This window comes from Crassostrea angulata, chromosome 6, assembly GCF_025612915.1.
Source record: "Crassostrea angulata isolate pt1a10 chromosome 6, ASM2561291v2, whole genome shotgun sequence".
In the NCBI taxonomy this organism is placed as follows: Eukaryota; Metazoa; Mollusca; class Bivalvia; order Ostreida; family Ostreidae; genus Magallana; species Magallana angulata.
The window spans coordinates 23,555,774-23,581,718 of NC_069116.1; the positions used below are offsets into that span (position 1 = coordinate 23,555,774).

The following is a 25,945-nucleotide window of genomic DNA, read 5'->3' on the forward strand; positions in this document are numbered from 1 at the left end:
ACGACTCATAAAGACATTGAAATGATAGAATTAAAGATTTGAAAGTATCACCATACAGATAAAATGCATATAGAAATCAGACTGTTTTATTTCGTCGTTTTCTTACTTTGTTTAGAATTGATTGAAAAGGGGGTATCATTAGCTAAATTGTCGTGAGAAGAAGCTAATAACGGACGGCGAATATTCGACATAACATTGCTTTTCCGACTACATTGCAAATTCACTGTCTTGCAAATGAATATTACATGCTTAGTGTTTAAATAGCGACTGACACTTTTTAGACGGTAAAATACTTAAAAAGTACTACGTCAGAAGAACTGTAAATCTTTCCTAACTAAATTGTGTAATGATCTACTTTCCCTAAAGGTCAATACCAACAATCAGTCCTTAATTTAGACTCACGGTTTTATCTTTCAAGTTTTTTTTAGTAGTGTGCCGTGTACTGTTTTTCTGACTGTGAATCTTATGTTTTTATTTGTACCTTTTTTTTTAATTATGGACATAATTTTCTGTATGCCTTTCAATGTTAGAGAGAAGTCTTGCTCTGTGTTAATTTAAATGGGATTCTTATTTTGAGAATGAATTCCTAGCTCTTTTAATGGGGATCCCGATTTCTTTCCAATATTTTGACATTGTTAAGATATACTAGTACGAGGTCCACATCATGTGCAAACCAAAGGTCTTCTTTACTTTCTTCCGCTTCGATATGTATACGTTCTACGTCTTAAATTGCTACTGTCATCTTCTAAATTTTGAATTTACCGGGTGGCAATAAATACAAAATTTACAACAGGACAAAGTTGTCCTGTTGTAAATTTTGTACTTACTGCCACCCGGGATATGTCATGTTGTAAATTTTGTATTTACTGCCACCCGGTAAATTTAAAATTTACAACATGACATTACAAGGAAGTTAATTTCGATCAGCAGTAAGCGATCGTTGTATATGTAGATAATAATGAAAACAAAGAGAAACGTTTTCATGGTATATAAATACAATGTCATGCACTTACTAACGATGCCTACATCTAATTGTAAGAGTTATCGCCCGTATATAAACACTTACTTAAAGGTCATAAGAAACAATTCTTAACCCATGGATTTCTTTCATAAATATAAAGCTTGATATAAAGGAATGTTAGAATACGTGTATTAAGATTTTTCTGCCTTTGCATTTCTGAGAAATTACCGTGAAAACTCAGCACCCGTAAAAAAATGTTCCCCACTTATCATTCTTGATTCACCAAAGTAAACAATGCATTAAAACTAGTATAATTTTACAGTAGTTTATCGATTTAATTTTAGCTATGTTTGTATAAATGAACGCGTCTTTCTTTTAAGATGAGATCATTTGATTTTGTAGTACAGACGACTTTGTTTTAATTGATCGTTATTGAATAAAACTATCAGGTTTTCACCAGAGTAATATTATGATGAATATCCCATACTGCAGTGAATACTGAGCAAAAGAAAATGCTCCACCTTAAATAAATCATCATAAGATGTTTACATAAAAACACACCACAAAGAAGAAAATAACAAGTTGGTTGTACTATTAATCTTAATGGTAAATTTTGATATATTTTTCAGCAACACGTTTTGAAGTTTAACAGTTTACTATTATTATTAAGAATCGAGTTCGCTACTCTAAGCATTTCTAACGGTAATTGTATGACTATTGCAATAGTATGATGTAATGGAGAACACATTGATTTGTACATTATTCAGAGTTCAACTCATGATCGTTATTCTCTTGGAAATAGTATTTCAAACATTTATATATTTTGTTGCATTGTATTGAATCATGTAAGATCATATGCTTATCCGGTAGAAACTGCACAATTAAATAAATAAAAAATAAGCCGGATGACTTTTTTTTTTCTGTATTGAATTATAAATCTTATCTACACTTCAGTTTATGCTAATTTAATTGCATGAGGTTCTCAAAAGTATTCAAATTACATCAGGTCAGCTCAAATTGTCAGGTCTGTCATATTTTTGCGTAAATACCATATTTCACATGGAAATATAATAAATACACACACAAAGTCATTTTAATTGACGCAAAACAAAGAAATTCAAATATATCATTTATATTAAATTTCATGTCATTCAGGTCTTTAGTATTTCAGGTCTTTAGAATGTCCCGTATACCGATCATGATATAATGAAAAACTCCGAAATTTTCCGAATAGATTATAGTCTCGGTAAAATGGGGCCTCACACGACAGTCTAGGACCCACTTAACATTTTCGTGTAAAACAAAAATATGTAATATTTTTTAAAGGCATAAAACATATTTTTACATGCAAATTTACCTTTAATTCATATAAATAAGCATAATATTAATTCTTTATTAAATAAAATCCTGCAGAAACGCAGTTACAAAATCTAACTGTATATCAAATAGCGGACAGCCTTCTGGTGGCCCGTAATAAGGTCTTAATTCAATGGTGTATGTGTTGCAACGTGGACTCTAATTTTTTAAAACTTTCTTTGTACTTCTTACCATGTATTCACTATTAACATCAATACCATTAAGTCATATCCAACTCAATAATTTGCATAAAAAAAATTTCAATAGATAATAATAGAATATTGTTTTAACTAGTTTTACTGAAATATATTAAGCGTTAATTTCATAAATAAAAATTTCATTATTTTTTCGTTTTCTTTGTTTTGAAGACTGAAAATCTTGGAAAACTTTAATTTGTACGTAAATTACATTATCAGAATATTATATCCCTTGCGTCGAGCGACATTTTAACAAATCAAATTAAAGTAAATTTTTACACCATTCTTTTCAACCAATCACAAATTAGAAAAAGTCCATAATCTATTATTGTATTCTTATTGAACATTATTTCAACTCTGTTACCAACTAAATGTTAATAAATACACCTAAAATAAGAGAAGTGTTTGTATTCTTCAATTAATTTGGTTTCACTGTTAATCGAATAGATAAACCCCCTGCAAATATCAAGCTAACAATGACTAGTATGGCCACTTGACTATAAACCTCTAGGTTGTTTGTCGCTGAACTCGTTGGTGTGTTTGACGAGACTTCTCCACTTTGGGCAGACGTATCAAATGATCTGTAATCTTTTATCTCTCGGTTTCTATCGCCCATGTGTATATTTTCTGCTTCATCATTGACTGCCAGAAAGATAATTTCAATTCCCACTGAAATAGCTTTGAAAATGCGTTTGATCATTTAAAACAAAAATTGAAGAGATTTATGAAAAATTTGATAATTCATACCTATGCATGTAATGTCTTCTATTTCTACACCAGCTCTTTTCCTAGCCTGTAATGTTGATAAATAAAAGATAATCTTTGTGTTGAAATACAGACAGAATAGTCAATATATCAAAATATTTTTCATTTTTTCCCATGAATACAATTATATTTAATTCATGACAAGTTGACTACAGATTTACCTTTATAGACTCTAGTTTCCAGTCAACAGTGAAGATTCTGATACTGTAGGCCACACAAAGTACTATAGCGCCAATGATAGTACCCCACCACGCACCTATCATTTATTGGGAAACAAAGTTAGCCCTGACTGAATAGCTGATCAACGAAGCTTGCTTATACTGCCTATAGTTTCCAGAGTTTTTTAAAAGTAAAATTTTTATTGTTACAGATGTAAATATAAATAAACAATATAAAATATATATACACTTATACTTCTAAACTTAATTGAATAAAGGAAACATGATCTTTTGCCTGAAAAAGAGATTTAATTTAAATGTAACTCGCAAATAAGGGTAAAATAAGAAAACTAAACTATATTTACCTGCAACACTTAAAGAGGATGCAAACATCAAGGATAAGGCAACTGGCAACGCTATGAGAAAATTGGCAATAAAATTCACGACAGCCCCAAAAGCCTGAAAACCAATTCCACGTAGTATTCCCGCGCACATCGACTTGGATATTAAAATAGGAAAGCAATATATAAAATTTACACTGTAATACTTAAAAATAGAAAATGTATTTAAAACCAGGTTTTATATATATATATATATATATATATATATATATATATATATATATATATATATATATATATATATATATATATATATATATATATATATATATATATATAAAATAAGCACAAACATTGCAATAACTCTCAAATTGACATATACCTGCCCATAGTGAATGATATAGATATATATAAAGCACAAGGAAATTCACTTTTTATTGGAGCTCCACCGCCGCCCCGACTGAGGCTTGAACTAACTCTCACTGCTAGGAGAATGGGTTCCAGAGGTCGTGAGTTCAAGCCTCGGTCGGGGCGGCGGTGGAGCTCCAATAAAAAGTGAATTTCCTTGTGCTTTATATATATATATATATATATATATATATATATATATATATATATATATATAATGAAACGTAAAATTAATATACCTGATATATTTCGAAAAACTTAAAAATGGCCAGCAGAGGTGTGATGGAGGATGCCAGGGTTACAACAGCTCTGAATAACATTTAGAAGAAAAAAAAGATTGTTTAAATTCAAACTTGACCGTAAATGGTGACTATATACTAGTAATGCTTTTACAGTGTTTGATCCATAGCTTTTCATATACATGCTTAGTAAATGGTATATTACATTACATTCTTTCACAAACATAACTTGACAAATAATTCTGGTATTCTAAATCTGTTTACAGACAATTGTACCAAAAGAAAATCAAAAGGAGAGATAGTTTGCTCCAGCTTAAGTATAGATCGCTTAAATGGTATCTAATATTGATTGTAATGGCCACATTATTAATAGATTGAACCACGTTTTACAGAGTATAAAGAAATTAAAGAAATGCTCCAATCGTACATCACACAATGTTTTAGAAAACATGTGTGTATTAAAATATTAAAATACTCACTCGTCATTTGAGAAAAAATGAGGTACTGCATCTTTAAGAGAGATTAGAAGAACAGCAATGGCGACAGCAAAACAAGCTGTAAAACAAATTAAGTTTCAACGATTAAAGAATCAAATTACAATAAGCATGATACTAACGATCACCACCACAAAACGTCTTGATATATTTGGCTTTTTAAGTATCTAAGAGCTAATTCATTTGTTTTATTATACATTCAATATGTCTTGTGAATATTAAATTTGATGATGGCAGATATCAAGGGTGTTGGGCTACAGGGGAATTTGTGTTGTCAACTAGTGGTTATAGCGCGTTCATAAGAAATATTCGACAAGACAATACTCGTCTGCTAGGAAATACTAGTATGTACAAGTTGCAGGAACTTATATATACAATAAAGGGCCTTTTTGGTATGCATACTTTCACTTTTCATTTTCAATAAATTGAAGATCATGACTTCTTGAAATAACAAAAAGAAGATTCATTTGTATTAAACACTTAATTTATAGAAATGTTAGTCAGAAATAGTGACCATTAACAATAAGTAGGTGAAATAGAAAACTTTATTGGAATATCAATCTTTTGAGTTTTAACATCGTATTTCCCTTTTTTCCCTTTTATCGACAAATATTATAAACATTTTCAGCAAAAAATTAGAAAAATCAATTTTAAAAAAGCCCTGCAAAATAAGCAACTTTTTACTCCTGAATAACGGTATCCGATAAACAAAATATCTTTCACATGCATTACTTTGCCGTGTAAATACTTACATCCAAAACAGATTGTAACCCTAGCAGATACATGGGCTTGTTCTGCATTTCCAGCTCCCAAATGAATACCTACGCGCATGCTCGCTGCAATACCCATGCCGAAAACGACCTGTCTTCAAAAGAAATGAAAAAAAGAAACCTATGCCAAACAAAACACAATAAAGAATTTAGATCGATTCGAGGATTTGTGTGACTTTTTATGCATTATTTTGCGTACATACACCTGTAATCATCAATCCAACAATAATCAAGCTAGCATATGCAGCGAGTTCTGTTTTACTTGTTAGTCCTAGAAAAGAGTACATGTATTATTATGAGAACCTAACAAAGTACATTGGTGAATGTACAGTCAGAATTTAAAAATTCAAAAGAGTTTTTTATAATTTAAAGTTTTAAATTCCACTATTACAAAATTATCTGAAAAAGATAAAAAATATATATCTTTTTCACACGCTTCTGTATAGTACTATCTTTGGTTTTTGAAATCATTTATACTGAAAAGGCATATTTACAATGGAACAACAAACATACCAGTGCAAAATGTAGTTATTTCGGCGGTCCAGATTTCCAGACACACCATGAATATTCCTGGAATAGCTAGTTTTTGAAAAGTACTCCATTCGTTTAAACACATTTTGCTCCAGCCTTTATAAAACAAATAAATCAATTTTGAATACGTTTATGTATCATTTATTTTGTGATCCATTTATGTCATATGTCATAAAAGCAAGGATCGAATCCAACAGAAGAAGAAGGAGGTTGAACATAGATAACGTTGACAAGACTAGTATTTTTATACCTTGTCTTCTTTCCTGCCAAAAACGCACAGGTAAATAATTCACAAGCCTGATAATAAATCCGAAGGAGAAATACTTTTAAAATTTTAAAATCCTTAATTGACTATTGTTGATGCGTCCTTGTATTATGAAATAATACTTGACCTTTCCAAGTGTCTTTCTTGTAGCCCGTGCAAGCTATAAACAATACATGCAGAATGACCGAACTCCATAGGCTTAAGACAAGAGCGAAAGCAGATCCTCTGAAAAAGAAGAATTCTTATATGTCGACGAAAATTTTTTTATCATGTTTTTCGGCAATATTATTGAATGTGTATCTGTTATTCGCACTATTTTCTCTATTTATAGTATTCATGGTGGTGAAATTATACCTTTTTACTCACCTTCTTGGTATAAAAAATTGTTATTGTTTTCATTGAAACAGGTTTTAAAGGCTTTATATAGATGACCAAAGTTGTCATTATAAAATAATGTAATTTATAAAACTTTTGTCCGATAAATGGCATTAAAAAGTTATAAAAGGTAAATTAAATTAATAACAAATACACTTCCTTGTTATTTTCACCAGTTAATATTTAAAACATTCATCAAAGAATATTCATCATAAATGTATAAACGCATTGTTCCAACGAAAAAAGACCAACCCTTTTGTATTCAAAGAATTAAAACATATAACATAACGGCTGGCTACCTTAATATTAATCCGATAAAGCTATTATCTTGTGTTCTTTTGTATTGCTACTTCTACTACTACTACTACTACGAAAACGTTGTTCTAAAAAATCCCGTTTCAGATATTTTTCAGCAAGCCAATCTTAACGCAATGAGAATAAGCTATACCGTATTTGCACGTAGAACAATCTATGACCAGAAAATGTAATTTTGAATACAATATGCCATGGCCCAGTGTTTACAATTTAAGACACCGTTTAACTCTGTCTGAAAAAAGTTCAGGTACATTGTAACACTGCAGAGCAAAAAAAAGTATTCAATTTTGGTAACATAACATTTTCCCAAAGTTCTTCATCATAGCAAATTGTTTCAAATTCTAGACCTTTATTTGTCCATACAATAAAGTGACACCACTTTCTTTGTGTAATTGCCATTTCCCCTTGGACCTGGTAATAATATGCATGGTTTTTCTTTAGTCGTAACTTCTTATTTTCATCTAAATAACAGAAAAAATTGTCACTTAAGGCTGCTTCTCTTGGATGCACATCTTTAAAGCTGTACGGACACTTCACTTCAATTACACCATGGTAAGGGTTGCAATTCGGACAGTACACTAGTCCATCAGGGCTTGCACCTAGGTGGTGGAGTGCTTCCCTAACAACTAATCCAGTCTCCTGATATGTGAGGGGTGGGTGCAACTCCCTCGCCTTCAGTAGATAGCTGTCTATAGCAACTTTCTCGTGCTCTCTTCCCCATTCAACCGCTGTATTAGTGAAGGTTGGACAGTATCCAAGAATATATTTTAATAAATTATCTGGTAATGTTTCTGATTTTCTACGAACAATTTTACCAAAGTCTGAGGCAGTTAGGCGTCCATGTCTTGCTTCTTTCCATTTTGGGTTGATGCTTTGACCTATTGTCATTTCATTTATGATTTCACACTCTTCTGCAGAAATATAAAGAGACTCAAAATATTGCATAAAATGTTGTTGACAATTTTCTGAAAACAAATCAACATTGTCTTTGTAACAAAAAGATATTTGATGAAGTTCAGGTATTGCTCTTTCAAAAACTGGTGCAGTTTGTATTTTTGAGAAGTTTTTAAGCCACCCAGCCATTGGATTAATTTTTTCCAATTGTTCTTTAAATTCTTGAACAGATGGTAAGGTTAGGTCTGCACTTTTATCACTGACACTGTAAGAAGCTTGAGCACTGGTGTGTTTTCTGTCTTTACTTTCTTAAAATTCATATCTTGAGCCTTTTGGGGGGAAAGATTTCTACTGCGTGGTTTAATCCACCTGCCAGTGTGCTTTTTATCTGTAATATCCACTATTCCGTATAGCAATGCTGCAATATGGTTGCAATCTCCCCCTTCTCTAAAAGTAAATAAAATAATTCTCTTTATGAAGAGAAATTTTGATACATAATTAAAATATGATTTACATGTGCACAATTGCATATAGTCTGTCCCAAGTTATTGCTTCCATCGCTTTTTGATGATTTTTAATAAAATTACACATACTTGTGAAAGAAATACAGTTGAAATTGTTAAAAGGGAATATCTCCAAGATATCTTCATTGAACAATTATCCCTTTCCACTCAGAAAAATTCACAGGAACGAAAACAGATTCCTTACGGAGATTTATAATGGGAAATGTTTACATCTTTTCTCCATTCGGAATACACTCGGAATACATCGCGCAATTTTTTAACATTATCAACCGGGCTTATTAATGGCTGATGCAATGCAAAATCTCCGTAGACTTTCAATTTTGGGATGTGTATTGAAACCTGAAGCGGTAGAGGGGGCGTTTCAAAACAGATAATATGGACATTTTTCATATTAGTGGATGAACGCAGTTTGAGCACAAAGGTATTTACTATTATTGAAATATCAAGCAAAAAGTGGTGGAAGCAAAATCTCGGGACAGAGTATAGTAAATTTTATCCTTTATGAAAAATATAATGAAAGTTTTTGTTATTATATGCTCAGTGTCATGTCAAATTAAAAAAAAATGCTTGTAAACACTAATTTATACCGAGCGCAGCGAGAGGCGGGCGAAGCCCGCCTCGCGAAGCGAGGATTAATGGTAACACGTATATATAAGAAAATCAGTGAAAAATGAAAGTTGAATCAGGGGTACTAAGGCCAAAAAAAATTTCTTCCAGCCCTGGGCGCCGCCATTTTGGCAGCCATTTTGTTTTTAAAAAGTTAGCTCGATCATTGATTGACTGGTACTTATCGATGTTTATTGCCCCTAAACTCGATTAAACAAGTTCCAGTGTTTCGATAGAAGGTAATTTGAATTAAAAGAAATTAAAACGGAAACCAGATAAGTTTCAGTAGTGCTTCAATCAAGAAGCACGACTTGTTCTATGTATGTCTTATCAAATTATCAGATGGAAAATAAAAACATTATCGTCAAGGAACTGATCTTTTAGATACTTAATAAACTATTTAATTTGATTACAGCGGCATTCATATGAATTTAATTGATGAACAATGAAAGAAGAAATAAAACAAAAATCGGAATCACATGACTCTCTTCGGCTATTTCCGAAGACAAAACTTGAACGTTTTACGTCTGAAATATGACGTCATAATGTAGACTGAGCACGCGACGTTTAGTTTAACTTTGACGAATGATTTGAGTAGGTAACCATGCAGGCGGATCCTACTGTGTGCGTTTTAAATAGATTTTATTGTACAAAAGTGTTAAATCTGCGCTCGGTCCAACGGTCACACCGTTTACATATTAATTAAATGTTTTACTGAATCAACAAATATAAATAAAGCATGAGATACTTTTATAGGATATACCATGCAGTCATGGTTTATGCACACTCCTCAGAAAACTCGAAATTTTACTTTTATTAGTTTTACTTACCCTGCAACACAATTGCATTCCGCTGTGTGGACTCTACCAGTGACTTTTGACAAGCACACCCAGGTTCTGTATGCTGGTTTCTTGTTTTTATCTTTGGTAGGAATTGATGGTAAACAGTTACATTTTACAATGCAATGTGAAGAGTCTTGCGAGACTAGATTAAGTTCGATATTCTGAACGTGACCTTCATCATAAAAAATTCTGGCTTTTAATTGACGCCTTGCAGACTGTTGGTTTGAATCAAAGGTACGTTTACTTAACACAAGATAGTTGTAAACTTCGTTTTCCGTTAGGTCAGGGAAATGCTCACAGTCCGTTACCCAACCTTCTGTTAGATGCGATGGAACCGGTAAGTTTTCACCGAGCGGCGTGATTATTCTATCCTTTAGCGATACTACCAAATTGTCGCTAGGCCTATCGTTGTTCAGATCCAATCCCAATTCCTTCGCTCCCCTAGCTCTTCGTACAAGTTCCGGTTTATTTCCAAAAGTTGGTTGCCGACACTTTTTTAAAAATTCAATCAGTTGTTTTTTTTGTCATTTTATCAAAAGACTCCATATTCTGTTTTTTGTATACACGTACACTGAATGGCGCCAGCAACTTTACCTACCGGAAGTAAGTACCTCCAATATTGGAGAGTCAAATAGGGGAAGTAACTAGGTTATCGAAAGAGGCTATAACCCACATATACATGTATATGAACTTATTTAAGTTTGATAATTTTTTTAACAATGAAAAAAATAACGTTTATAACATAATATACGTATATGCATACGTGATATTGTCGCGTCATAAATTTATCTCTTTTTTATGTTTTTATATAAGAGTTAACTACATGGTTTAAAATTTTAAAAAAGTCCCAACAACACAATTTTTTAAAGCAAATATAACCCTTTTAACTGATTTTAAATAGTGAAGGTTACTGTTCATTTTGATTACTACGCTGTGCTTCTTGTCTCTAGATCAAGGAATAAAACGGCCAAACACGCGGACAGAGAAATTATTCCTTTAAGGAAATATATTAGAATTGATATGTCAACCTAAAAATGAGAAAAAGTAAACATGGAATCCTTATGTTGATTCAAATGTTTAAAATTGACTCTGAAGGAAAAATACGCTTTGTTTACATAGCGAAGAATTTCAAGCTCTGTAACTTGCTTGTAACTCAACAAATGACACTCAAATTTCGGTTGCCTATTTTACTTGTACTGTAAAGATTGCGTATAGGAGCGCAATTGAACTTGATGAAAAACCTGAATATCTAATAACTGACAGGTGTAATTACTTACCTGATGCCAAGATCCAAAGCGTAGATAAATAATGCATTAAGAGCCACGTTTTCTATATTTGTAATAATTCCAATTATAACACTTGGAAGCAAAACTGACTGAAATATATACAATGTTGAAAAGATTGGCATATATTTTATGTTAAACCAATAAGTTTATGTTGTTTTTTTCATCAAAGAGAAAAATCAGGCACGTTGCATCGGGGGGGGGGGGGCTGCATTTTTTTATTTTTAAGCTTATGATTTATATTAGACAGAGATTGACTTTCGGGTATGCAAAATGAGTTGTAAAATTTGTAGATTCATATTTTCAACAAAAAATAAACAGCGACCATGAATTGCATTTTCTTAAGGTGGCGACTTCTGTTTTTATTGCGCATGATTTTGCGCAATATTGTAAAATATAATGTATTCATACCGGTTAAAAAATTGTTTTGATACCACTTGTGAAATTGAACACAATTAACAAAGTATTGATGAAAATATTTAGATTTCTCAAAGAAAAATTCTTTTACGTTGTTCATTGGGTAAGCGTTGCCTTTGTGCTTTAATGACGTTATGATACAATGGAGCTTCTACGAGTACTAGTACGTTTTAAGAAATAATATGAAATAAAAAGTTAAACGTGTACGCCTTAGAAATTTTACACACATACTTATGTTATTCTAAGGGGCATTTTTCTGATTTTTGAATTAATTCATTGTACAAATCCATATTTAAAAACGCAAAATTTATAGCAAAATTTGGTGCGTTTTGATTTTTCGAGGTGACCCCCACTATCAACCAGACGGTTGAATTTATTTCTATTGTAGTATTTTAAAAATATGTTTTAGAGTGCGTAAAATGACCACTTTTAACATATTCTAATAGTATAGTTTTTACGCAAAAACAAAAACAAACTTAATTGGCATCCTTAAATTTACATTTAAAGAATTGAATCATGAAGTTATCCCTTCTCATTTTAAAAAGCCCATTTTTAATCAGTAGTGAAGTTAACAATAAACATAACAATTGAAGTTTAAGTTACTACACATTCGCCCACGCCCCCAATATTGCTTTTAAAGATTTTCAATTTCTTTTTTAAATTTGCGTTTCAAGATTTCTGATGTTTGGCCCCCACTTTACCAAAAAAAAAAACCCCAAAAAAACAAAAACAAAAAAACAACCAAATTACACCTGATGCTACATGCCTGCAAATTCATCTTTCCTAGAAAAGAATTTTAATTACTTTAAACAATACTGATATCTGTATCTTAATATTCCATGTCTTATGCTTCATAGGGGAGTGATAGAGGCTTAAAGGGGCATGGTCACGATTTTTTGTCATAATTTATTTTTCCGTTTTTAATGTTTACAATGCTTCGGTAAGGCATATCTGATAGTCAACCAAAATTTCAACTTTGGTCGTCGAGTTATAAGTGTGTGCAAAGCTCACAATTCTTTGTAATGTAAACAAAGGTCAGGTCATACATGTATTTTTGTATACATATTACATTTTCCAGGTTTAGACCTAAAATGAATGACAATTGCTAGAAACTGTTTATTTTTGTTCAAAACTAATCAGCAGATAGAAAAATCAGCTTGAAAAAGAACTTTTTTATGGTATATTGAACCAATGTAATCAATAACATGGCACGGGCCTTGTTTACATAATAAAGAACTGTAAGCTCTGCATCTTGCTTTTAACTCTACATCTTACACTCAAAGTTTGGTTGATCATTAGAAATGCCTTAATAAAGCATTATATAAAAAAGAGAAATAAAACTTAACAAAAATACTGACCATGCACCTTTAAGTAAAAAAAAGTAGGTATTTTGACGTTTTTACATCATATACCTAGTCGTTTAACACCAAACACCACAACCCCCAAAATACTAACCACCCCCATACATCCCCGAATATTCATTAATCTCTTTAAAACATCAATTACTGTAGTACATAATGGATTGTGGTCTAAAGCAATTATTTCATATTTATCATTACTAGTTCATGTATTCAATTGAAATTGTCTTAATTTTTTTTATATTGACCTGTACTTGGATAAATTTAGAAAGGAGTGGTGTCAGCCCGTATCCCTGAAAAAGAAAATACAATATGTACCCGTAAATAGATTATCATTAAGCGAATTATTTTTCGATATTGAATATACCCGTAATGTGAAGCATCAACCTTTCTATATAGGAGGTATCACGCCAATTGTTTCCTTTTAATCACCTTTCCAGTGTGAAAGACAAAGAATATTTTATGAAATAAATGTAGGTGGTAGACATCTATCAGTGTATTGAGAGAATCGTTTAAATGCTGTAAATAATGTTCCGTATCTTCAGGAATTAAAATCATTCTTTAGGCAAATTTCCCTCCATTTAAATTGCTATATCCATGAATTTAAATACAAAAAAATAAAAATAATAAAATAAACTTCTGTTTTCATTGTTTTGTACCCTAAAAGAATATAACATTATACCTTTACGTCTACCTATTGATGACCGACATTATCAGTTTCAGATATTTAGATTTATCTTTCTTAACATGAGTAGTAAAAATGATATTAAATAGATCTTTTACAAGGGATTTACGATAATAAAGAAATGTGTAACAAGATTTGCCTATGGGGTCAAAAAAGATTTATTATATAAAAGAAATGTAAAACAAGATTTACCCATGCGGGGTCGAAAGTTCTGTGATATCATTTTAATTGTAAAATTGATAAACGTATACATCAATTCGCGAGGATTTAGGTCGCAACTCTCATTCTCCAGTATAAAAAAGTCGCTAAAATAAGAATTCTTAGAATGCACTTTAAAACATTTATAAATCTAAGTTTTCAATAAGTGTTGATCAGATTATTATATCCGTTTTCTTAACAAAGTAAGAGATATATAAAACCTCTGTCACACCGGAGCTGCGTCCTCACGGCGATCCCGCTGCGTCCTTAAATAACGTAAAACGCCAAGGTTAACGCAGAAGAGTCTCCTACAGCGCCGTAACAACGCAACAGCATCTTCGTCCGTCGCGGTGGGATCGCCTAGAACATTTTAGAACGCATGCGACGGCGCACACTTTGAACATACACAAAGTACGCGCCGTTGCTCTGCGTTCTGATAAACACGCCGTAGAAGCGTAGTGAGGTCGCCGTGACAGCGCCGTAGGATCTCCAACAGCGCCACGAGAGCTCCGTCGGCGCGCTCAAGGAACGCAGCTAATCGCAGTGTAGACTCAGTGATAAGTCAATTGTCCTCACGGAGTCCTTTGGGATCTCACTGCGTCTCTATCGCGCTCTCACTGCGCATTCACAGCGTTTGAACAAGTTGTTTTTCATTTGACTGCGTTCACACAGCGACCCCAAAGAGCTGTTGCTGCGTTCATCGCCCTCTCGTGACGTTTCTTCTTCGTTTATACCGCGCTCCCACGGTGTTTCTAGTGCGTTGTCATCAAGGCCACGAAAACTCGAACAATGGCTGTTGTACAATAGCAAGCGATGTAATAATTATCAAACTGGATGTAGATGGCAATGTAAAAGTAGCATTTGCTAATATTCCAAGACCTTAAATGGACGTAGATGGAAATCATGCCATTTGGTTCTGATGTTTTCACATCTTTTCTATGTTTTCTAAAAACTAATAACGGATCTTTTTTGAAGACCCGACTATTAAGAGTTTTGTCCTAGTCCTTCACAAATTGGTTAGAAGTCGTTACGTTTCAATTACAATTTACCTTTTCATAAAATCAAAACAATTTTTAATCATTTATTTACTTATTGTAAATCTTGTTTGTTTCCCATACAATTGTACAAATTAATATTAAACTACCCAGAAGTAAAGAATGTCTTGTGCACGCCGTGGACACGTAGTAAAAACTCCTAGCACGTCATGAGCTCTCAGCGGAGACTCAGCGAGAGCGCAGTTAATCGCCAAGTAGAACTCCGTGTGAAACGCAGTTACACGCCGTGGTAGCTCTGTAAGAACGCCTCGGTCTCCGTCAGGACATCTCCACTTGTAAAATTTTCAAATAAAACTGTACATTTTTTCTGAATTATCCTTGCAATCTTACGGCGATTACATGAGTTTTACAACGCCGTGGGGAAGCAGCTTGGTGTAACAGAGCCTTAAGCCAAAATTATGTTGAAGCAGAAAAAAATACGAAAAAAAAAAGAAAAAGATTTAGTCTATATGAGAGTTAGTTTGTAAAAAATGTAAAAACTCTATATTTCATAATTAGTTTAAATTATAAACTTTAAGCATCCAAAAATATAGGTTCTATTTAAATCGATAGCAGACTGAATATATTTGAGATAAAAAAAGACTGTCTTACTGGTAAACCTGCCATCAATATAGTCCCATAATCTCCGGCAATTCTAAAGAAAAAAATTGATTAATATACAATTATAGAATGTGGAATATTGAAAAATAATACTGAACATGAAATATCTTTGTTTGAATTGTCCTACCTTGATACATCTGCATCTTGTCCAGCTAATCGACAGATCAGGTCCGTATTTAAGATAATCGCACAGCATGGTAAACAGCATAGGAGCATTATCAATATGCCTAAAACAGTTCATTTCAAAATCGATTTATAAATCACAGTTGATAATGGCTCGAACAACGTATAAATTTCGATTCAGTAAAATGATGTAATAGCTTCTTACTAATACGGTGACTAAAATCTGACAATAAAACCTAACTCAAAAAATGTTAAATGAAAATATGTAAGTAATTAATTTATTATACATGACTTAATACAGTGAAGTAGATGTCCAGGAACACATAACAATTAGGGTTTCTTCCTAAACTATTAGACAGAAATGAAACCCCGGTGGATTTTCTGCATTCTGTGCATTTTGTGGTCAGGTCTTGGTATTCTAACCAAGTGTTATCTTAATAAGTTTGCTGCTCTTTGGGGATTTTTGATTCATTGAAGGCTATTTGAATGAAAAAGGTTGATGAATTGTATTTTTTTTTTTTTTACATTTTCATTTACACAATTCTAAATACTCAAATACTCATAGGTTTGTTATTGACACTCTACAGAAATTTTTCGGGCTGTTAAGTAATTAGGCATAGCAAAGCCAAACCTTCTGTGTGCCTTAACAACCACAACGGTAATCGACCAATCAAAATGAATTTTAAAAGCAGTTGTAGTTCCATATATACTTCAGAATTATTTTCATAGACTAAATTTTTTCATTTCGAGATCCTTACTTTAGATTTTAGATTTTTTGTACCATTGAAAAGGACATGTATTGTGTAAGTTAATGATCATTTTTCACAGGAGCTATTTTTTCCACGGCACGTGTGCTAGCTTGCTGTACACACATACGGAATATATGGTTTTAATGATAACCCTTTATTTGAGCTAGACATTTTGAAGAAATGCGGTATTGTGAATGAAGTACGGTTAAAAAATAATTTATGAACATGTAGCAAACAGCTTTAAAACTGTTACATCAACATGTAGTTTTTGTATTTATAAACAGGTTTTCCTTAGCTTTGCGTGAATAACGTTTGAACATCCCAAAGTTTCTTTTCTTCATTCTAATTAATTGAATATTGATTTAAATTCTTTTTAAAAAAAGATGCTAAAATTTCTCAAGTTCTTTTATGCTTGCTTAACATGTGGTTTTCTTTAACAATATCTATTGTTACTTCTTCCATTTATTTATTCTATTATACATTTCGATGTGCTAATGACATTAGTAGTGACAAATACGCTTTTAAGGTCACCTGAGTAAACTCAGGTGACCTATTGCTATCTGTTTTCGTCCGTCGTCGTGCTTCGTCCGTAGTGTGTTAACAATTTTATATCAATAACCTCGTCTTAAAAATTACAAGGCCAATTGATATCATTTTTGGTAAGAAGCATCTATATGGTAAGAGGAATCTAAATTGTAAAAGTCATGGCTCTACAACCCCCGCTGCACCATTGGCAGGGCCAAATATGCAAAAAAAAAAAAAAAAAAAAAAAAAAAAAAAAAAAACAACAAAAAAACAAACAAACAAAAAAAACCCCAAATTTCAAAAATCTTCTTTACTCCCACACATATGAGGAAAAAACTGATCGCACGGTTATGATGTCCACGAAACCCTCTACCGAAATTGTGAAATTCATGACCCCCCTTGGTCAGGAGTTCAGGCTCTAGGGAGGGGCCAAAATGACGATATAGTAAAATGTATTATGTCTTGGAAAATCTTCTTCTCTACTCTCGTATATATTTGTTAAAAACTAAATAGATGATTATGATGTCCATAAAGCTTTTTCCCAAATTGTGAAATTCATGACCCTGGGTCATCTTCCTTTGCTTGTTCATATTTAGTGATTAATCATTGAATATAATGTAAATATAAAAATGTTGAATAATCAAAAGAGTTATGCAAGTATTTCTATTTTTTGAAACAAAAACAGTTTTCGAACTTTCTGAATAAACAATAGGCTTGTTAATAGTAAAGTAACAATTGGCTAACTAAAATGACTGATACATGTAAAATGATTTTGGTTTAATGCTAGATGGTGATTAATTGTCAATGAAGGTTGAATATTCAAAAGCTGGAACAGAGGATAGGAGAAGTGAGTAACTCATGATGGCTTTAAAAGCTTATTTTTTTTTTTGGGTTCAAATGCCCACAGGGAGAGTTTCTGTCTGCCCCTGGGGATGGGGGATGGGAGGTTGTTTTAAATAAAACATGTATTCCAGCTATCTTTGTTTTAGTTTATCTATGAAAACATATACACATAAAACATTTCCTGAAAGTTAACAAATATGGGAAAATTATTTTCTATCAGAGTCTTCTCAATATCAGGTCATTCACTTATTGATGATCTTCAGGTTTTCGCTATAATTATAGGTTTCATAGTCCTTTTTGATAGATTTCACACATTTTACAAATTTATAATTTTTCTACACCAGAATGAAAATTAAACGCATGTAGATGGTATCCCATAATATCTGATACCATTTACTCCTTGAATAACGTTTTATTAAATTTACTTAACAAAATATAAAATGCATTTCCATGAATGTATATGATGTAAATTAAAATTTCATTTTTACAAATTTCACGAACATTTATAAGTTTTTGACAAATTGAGCATTGTTTATAAAAAGACAAAAATTGATAAGTAAATTTCCTCCCAACAGCCACTGTACGGATCCCATTTTCCCCAAATCTTCCCAATATTTAAAAAAAATATGTTGTATGTTGGATTGTTTTTCCCTAGGGTATTCTTTTTTCAACAATTTGAACAACTATATCTGGAATCGGTTTTGGGTTATACAGTTTTACAACCAAAATGCCTACTCCTTTGTCCGATTAAATTCATCTTGAAGAAAAAATAATTTCAACCAAAGAAATACGATGCAATTTTGTGTTTTCATAATTCAAAGAAAAGCAAATTTTTTTTTATATCCCTAAACAGTTTTTGGGGAAAAAATGAAATGATTTCATTGTTTATTTGAGTCACAATTTAAAAGTTTTGGCCATTTTTTTCAATTATACGAATTTCAAATGGTATCAGAAATTCTAGGACACACTGTATGAGACGCCTCGTTAACTTTGCGTATGGGTTATATGCTACTCAGGTGACCGTTAAGGCCTATCGGCTTCTTTTCTTTCTTATAATCCCTATTTAATGTGTTACTGGTTCCCACATATCTTATGTTAAAGCTGAACTCGATGATACCTACTGCTGCATTGTGTAACAGAGTGTTGTTTACACATTCAAATTTCATTTGTTGTAACTGTTTAGTAATAAGCAAATTACAAAATTGCCATACAATTCTATTAAGTTATTTAAAAAAAAAAACACAAAGAAAATTTGTGACTATACGTTGTGTTTAAAAGACTATTACTGCGTTGCCGTTGTATGTTGATGATTAATCATCATAGAATTGATCTTAAAACGTAAGCTTAAAATTGATATAGGGAAAACATTACCGGATTTAGGAAGATCATGAAATATACTATTTTATTCAATAAAAGAAATTTGTAAAGATGTACCTCTTTGCAGGGCAACACCTAACTCTCCCCTGTTTCCACTTCCCTGAATCTGAAATTTACAACAGTGGATGCCTGAGGCAAGATTGACTTCATAAAAGAAACATTTCAACAAGTTATTTGAATAGAATACGATAGATCTACAATAAAACTTTAATAATTTAGCTGTGTGTTCTATTTAGCTTTTGGTGAAAAGCGGTTTCCACTTAATCAAGTACATCACAGAATGCCATAGATCTACGTACAAAAATAGGTACATTTAGAAAAACGCTAATTCAAATCGATATCCGCGCTAACATGTTGAAAAATCAATTGCACCCAAATATCGTACAAGCTAAATATAATATGTTATGGAACATATTAACTGAAATGTATCCATTGATAGCATCCTTTGATTTTAAGTTTTTAAAATATATCCTAAAATGTCAATACCTGTGAGAATAAAGTATCAGCCGCCGAAGACAGTCCTATAAGCACAGCAATGCCAAAAGCAACCACTATCTGTCAGCAAAAATATGATTTGATATGAATATATATATATATATATATATATATATATATATATATATATATATATATATATATATATATATATATATATATATATATATATATATATATAAAGGCATTTTTGAAAGGTGTGGTCTCATACCTGCAACGATGTGTACATACAAATTGAAAAATTATAATAATAATATAAGAGTGTAATTCATTTGTTTCCTCTGAGCCGTCGAGCAATTCCGATTGTAACTTATAACAGAGGATTCATATTTACAGTGTATGTTATATGTACGAAAGCCGAGAAGGATCATTCGAGATTCGAGATTCGAAATACGAGATTCGAAATACGAGATTCGAGATTCGAAATTCGAGATTCAATATCTAAATTAACCAATCAAATCATGGATCTGAAACCTGTATCCTAGCAACATCAAACTGTTCTAAATAAAGATCATTCGTACATGCTCTTTCCTACAAATACATGTCTTAATAGCTCTTATATAGTGGTTATAAAATGGTTAAATTAACATTGATGAATTAACCCCACACAGTATAAACAATTAAATTAGAAATAACACTGTTGGCTTTGCGAATCTAAGTGATTTTGTTTGCCCTGTATGTATTTCCCCCCGAACAATTTTAACCCGAAGTGTATTCGCCCCAACTGTGTAAAAATCGGCTCGCGAAGAAAGATCTGTTTAATCTAAATGTTTTAGCTATGAAACGAAACTCAATGAAATAATCGACATGTCAAAATATAGGTTATGATAAAGTTTTAAACCATAGAAGATATAATGATTTACAACCTCAAAGACAAAAATCAAGATAAGAATAGTGTATTGTAGGGTATGGCAATGCCATTGTCGATATGAGAGAGAGAGAGAGAGAGAGAGAGAGACAGACAGACAGACAGACAGACAGAGTTTTGTAGTGTCAAATTCAGTTTTGATTTAGAATTTGAAATTGATTTGATTTGTTACAAGCATATATAGACAATAATTAAGCCTCTAAAACGAGAAAAGAGAGGAGGTAGCTAGGGTAGGGCAGACCAACTAGCAAGCTTTAATTTTAACGGTGTTAGCGCACCTGTGATTTACATCGACTCTCTCTCTCTCTCTCTCTCTCTCTCTCTCTCTCTCTCTCTCTCTCACATCACCTAGCATTTCCTTTTCCGTGAGGGGGTTTGGGGTATTTGTGATGTCTTACATTAGCTAGCGAAAATAATAAAAAAAACATGAAATTTTCTTTAAATTGTGTGCGGATGTTGTACGCCAATAATCTGTTTTCAGTATATACATTTCAAGGGGGGGGGGGGGGCTATATAGTCCTAATTAATTTGTCAGTTATTCTGTCCCCATTTTGTTTTCTCTTCGTTTTCCAGGGTTTTTTTTATTTGGCTCGGCAAATTAATATAAAACTTTCTGTGTAGCTCCATAACGATGCACTGTAGATAAATTATGAGTAGTTTTACTTTTGATAAACAGGTACATATCCGTACTTGATTTTTAATTTGACTCTTATAATCGGATTTAATATTCCAATAATTATAGGGTAGGAAAGAGTAGACGGGACTTTTTTGCGCATATCCTACTGTACCATTCATTCAACACAGGTATTAGCACTCATCGAGTTCGACTTGCTTTCCTTTTTTTATCTACTGGATTTAAAGCTATTAATTTTTTAAAATATTTTGAATTTATGGCCTGATTATATATAAATTAGAGCTGCGCTGGTGCATATATTTACCCAAATGGACCAAAATATAACCAAATGAATCTAAAATTTTTGACAAAATTAGTTTTAAACGTACGACTCTTTTTCAATTCTAATCGGGTATGTCCTTTAGAAAAATCTTGAACCACACACAACGACAATTGTTTCATTTTTTTATGGGGAGGGAGGTGGAGGCTATGTTATGAGACGATAACATTTTTTATCAATGTTTTTGCAGGATATGTAACGAATAACAGCCTATTTGTGGGGTTTTGCACTGATTATTTGAGATAATTTGCCGCAATCTTTTATGCATTCCACACACCACTCACAGTTTCTTTATTTGGTGTTCTGTGTGTATGGCGACAAATTGGTAAATTTGCACCACTCACCCCTTGTAGCTTCATCCTGATTACATTTTATCTGGCTAAGTGTAATGTAGTAGTATATTAAATACACACATCTTTGTTTGCAGTGCTTATTTACATCTTTAGAGATTTACTTACAAAAAAAGTAAACATTTATATGACTTATATGTAATTATTGTCAATTTTGGTGCGGTGGGGGGGGGGGGGGGGGGTAGGAAACTACAGAGAAACTTAACTTGGCTGTGAAACATATGCTTTTATTTTATTCTTTCTTGTTGATATATCAATGAATGAATTATAACAAAATATATGTACAACAATTAATTTTGAAATATTCATGCACAATCAAATAAAAGATTTTACTGTTCTCTGCACAAGAAATCGGCAATGTGAACAAATTGGCACCCTATCATCCCTACCTTTAATTGTAGAGAGTAGGTATCCTTCTATATTGAAAACAATTCCAAAAGTAAGACTCATAATAAGTTGTTTACTGAGGAAAAGGAAAAAAAATTGTATTTATCAATAATTCCGTATGATGTGATAATATCTCAATGATTTGTTTATAATCATAGTACTAGTGTATCACTGTATGCATACATAAAAACGATAAGTAATGCTTATATTTATTAGTGAAACAGGACAGATTATTTATATTTAGATTATTTAGATACATGTCATGCGCGGATCCAGAAAATTTTTCCAGGGGGGGGGGGGGGGTCCGAAGGATAATTGTGTTTGCCAGGGGGGGGGGGGGGGGTCCGAGGCATATTTTCGCGATAATTTTACTATGTAAATTTAATAAATTTTCATTTTCCAGGGGGGGGGGTCGGGACCCCCCCGACCCCCCCCCCCCCCCCTCTAGATCCGCGCATGCATGTACTAATCTTCATGCGGGGATCTAGAAAGGAGGGGGTCAGGGGATCTGGACCCCCTCCTCGGGAAAATTGGAGCTTATTAATTTACATAGTAAAATTTTTTAAAATTGGCCTAGGATCCCCTACAGAAAAAATTAGCTACGCTTATGAAGTTCTCTACCATAACCGCATTTTTACACAAAAGGGGTGAATAAACCCGGGTTTTAAACTATTACTGGTGGTGAAATACCTTAGGGTTCAAACGCATCAGGTGGAAATGCACCAGGGCAAACAAAATCACTTAGATCCGTGAAGCACACTGCATTATTACTAGTCTACTTAGATATTCTGTGTAAAAGTAAATACAAATAATTATTTAGTTAGGTAGGGAGAAGTGAACATAGCATTTATTTGTATATATGAGCATGTACGTATGATTTTTATTTAGAACAGTTTGATGTCGCTAGGATACATATTTTCAGATCCTTGATTTGATTGGTTAATTTAGATATTGAATCTCGAATTTCGAATCTCGAATCTCGTATTTCGAATCTCGTATTTCGAATCTCGAATCTCGAATGATCCTTCTCGGCTTTCGTATATATGTCCCGAAATCATTCTTTAACAGTCAGATGACTGACTCAATCGGATGGAGATCTGTTTGCTCGCAACATGATTCTACGAAACGAGGCATCAATCAGTATATTAAATTAACCACACCAAATTACCATCATAAACCTAGATAGCTTAAAAGTAAAGCGCTCTGAAAGAGAGATTTTGGTGCAATTCCCATTCTGGGTTAAAATTTGGTGTTTTTGGTAAATTATATAGGCGATTATTTCACCATGGTATAAAACTTATTGATAGTTTTTTTTCAACATAGGTTTTTTATATTTTATTTTTATAAATACATGTGCATTTATATATCCTTCACATACAACCCCCCCCCCCCCCCCCCCCCCCGTTTTGTGTTTTTCGTAGAAAATATTTTTTTGGCCTGAAGTTGTTTCAGTTCCATTTTTGAGACTTTTTTTAATTTGGATAGATTTGAGCAATTTTTTTTTTAAATTAATGAAAATCAATTATCAACATTTTATTTAAAACGTTTATTATGCGAATGAAAGGAGATAAATTTAATCATATTTTATTTATTCACTTTGGTAAACACATTCATGCAAGTGTACATCTAGGGTTTACATGTAAAAAAAAGTAGTTCCGGATAAATGTTGTCAAGGGGGTGTGTCCCCATACAAGGTATGTTATACAATATAATACATATCCCTCCATCTGTATCAGCCAATCAAATGAGGCGTTACAACCAAAATTAAACTATAGATGAAAATTTAAAAAAGGAAACATGAAAACCGTTCAATATAGCGTAAGCTATAATTAACGTTTTTCGTGTTTCTTTTTTCAATTTTTTACACAGAGATACATTATAGAGTAAGTATGGTGTCCGGGGAGGATCATTGGCAAAGCCAAAAAAGCGCGTTGGGTCCCGACCTTTGAATCAAGTTCTTTTTACTTATATATTATACATTTATCTATCTGACCTGAACGTGTCAAGCATTGTCCTCAAAAATTAACTCTAACTGTAAAGCATAAGAGTCATTAAAATTTGAAAATCTGATTATTCAGTCGGAACTAGAGGTGATGTATCAATAAATAAAAAATAAAGAAATACACCTAGTTCAAATCATTGAAGATTAAGTGAATAAAATGATCGATGTAAATTCGATAATTTTTATGAAATCAAGCAGAGTAAATAATAAAACATTCTGGATATACCAATGACAGCAAAAGTACAACGTAGTTAGATTTAAAATAAAAGCCAAAGAAATTCTCGTGAATTAAAATCAATTCGATAACATTTAATGCAAAATGAAATATAAACCTACAGTAATGGCCAATGTTACTCCGTCCCCTTCTTCTTTTCCTATGTGTCCACAGAAACTTTGACTGACAAGGCTTTGGAGCACGATGGTAAGATATTGCAAACTCTATAAAAATGAATACACACCCATTAATACCTGATAGGCAAATATCTTGGCAAAAAATGGTTTTTTGCGATAAAGGGTTTTTATTCATACTTTATATTTAAAGAAAATGTTTGCAGTTCATATTATAGTTTATATGCCTACCATTGGCCATGCCAATTTGAGTAATTCAATTAGTTCTGCTCTGTACATCCCAACATCAACATCATTACACAGGCGCCACATTTTATAAAATGAATCGAAATGACAGAAGAAGTTAAAATACTAGTATATCTGTTTAAAAGAACAGATGGTGTGTATGTAAGTCTATCCCATTTACAATGTTCTACAGTGAAGAACCGACAGTAAGGCGTGCTGCTGCTGTAGGTACGTTTCTTTGATGTTAGCGTTATTTTTAAAAACAATTCACGGCGATATATCGATTTATGAAAGTACCTAAGACTCTCGCTATACATAACACATGTAACAGATGTGCACAATTATTTCAGTACACTTTAATTGGAAAATAAGAACATTGAAATACAATCATCGACGTAACAAAGGAGTACTTAGTTGTACAAATTTCGATATGATTAGAATTATAAATTTAAAGGTTTAAACCTTTTAAGCATTCGTCACAGCCAAAAACTAAAACGCAAAACACTATCCAATTATTGATAAACGTTTATGTTGTACATTTCGTTGTTGAGTGTAAACGACCATATTGAAATAGTGTACATATCATAGCATCGGTTATTATATAGTTATTCACTGTATTTGAGGGCATCACAGGATTTGTTGAAACTAAAAGCAGACACACTATGTCATGATGTTCATTAATCATGAATTGCCTGAATCCTGGTCAATAACTGAGATGCTACACCCTTTACTGAAATACAGTAGTTTATTGTATGGTATGATTACAAAAGATCAAAAACAAGTAAATAAGATGGTGCAAATATATGTTGGATGATTACAATATACAATTTATACAATATACAATTTATCATTTAAAAAATCCTGCCTTGCAACACCATAAACGCAATAAAAAGGGTGTCTAACTATCGTCTTTTGCATTTTCTTTACAAAGAAAACTATATAGGCGTTTGAGAATAACCCCCACTCCAACCGATTTAGATCCCGGATTTAGCTGATTTTCTCTTGATATAATTTTTAGGCCCAACATTTCATTTTTAAACTCTGGAAAAGAATGGAAAATATG

General features: G+C 32.4%; 1 protein-coding gene across 1 annotated transcript; it reads right to left on the bottom strand.

Annotated features, from left to right (window-relative positions):
- Positions 1-57: 57 nt before the first annotated feature.
- On the bottom strand, positions 58-25,017 carry LOC128188199 (multidrug and toxin extrusion protein 2-like). The gene is made up of 18 exons (XM_052859109.1): positions 24,889-25,017; positions 24,646-24,747; positions 19,741-19,809; positions 19,312-19,360; positions 15,765-15,864; positions 15,629-15,671; positions 13,348-13,392; positions 11,319-11,416; positions 6,613-6,710; positions 6,203-6,316; positions 5,893-5,960; positions 5,672-5,780; positions 4,905-4,980; positions 4,426-4,495; positions 3,803-3,935; positions 3,441-3,535; positions 3,262-3,307; positions 58-3,156 (listed from the first exon to the last, which is right to left on the bottom strand). The coding sequence occupies exons 1-18, from the start codon at positions 24,967-24,969 to the stop codon at positions 2,933-2,935; spliced, it is 1,620 nt and encodes a 539-aa protein (XP_052715069.1). The 5' UTR covers positions 24,970-25,017; the 3' UTR covers positions 58-2,932.
- Positions 25,018-25,945: the final 928 nt, after the last annotated feature.

Coding starts and splice junctions, on each gene's coding strand:
- LOC128188199 (XM_052859109.1), bottom strand. CDS start 24,969: ATGTGGCGCCTGTGTAATGATGTTGATGTTGGGATGTACAGAGCAGAA. Junction 19,361..19,740: donor CTGATACTTTATTCTCACAG/GTATTGACATTT, acceptor TGTAAATTTCAG/ATTCAGGGAAGTGGAAACAG. Junction 3,536..3,802: donor ATCCTCTTTAAGTGTTGCAG/GTAAATATAGTT, acceptor AATAAATGATAG/GTGCGTGGTGGGGTACTATC.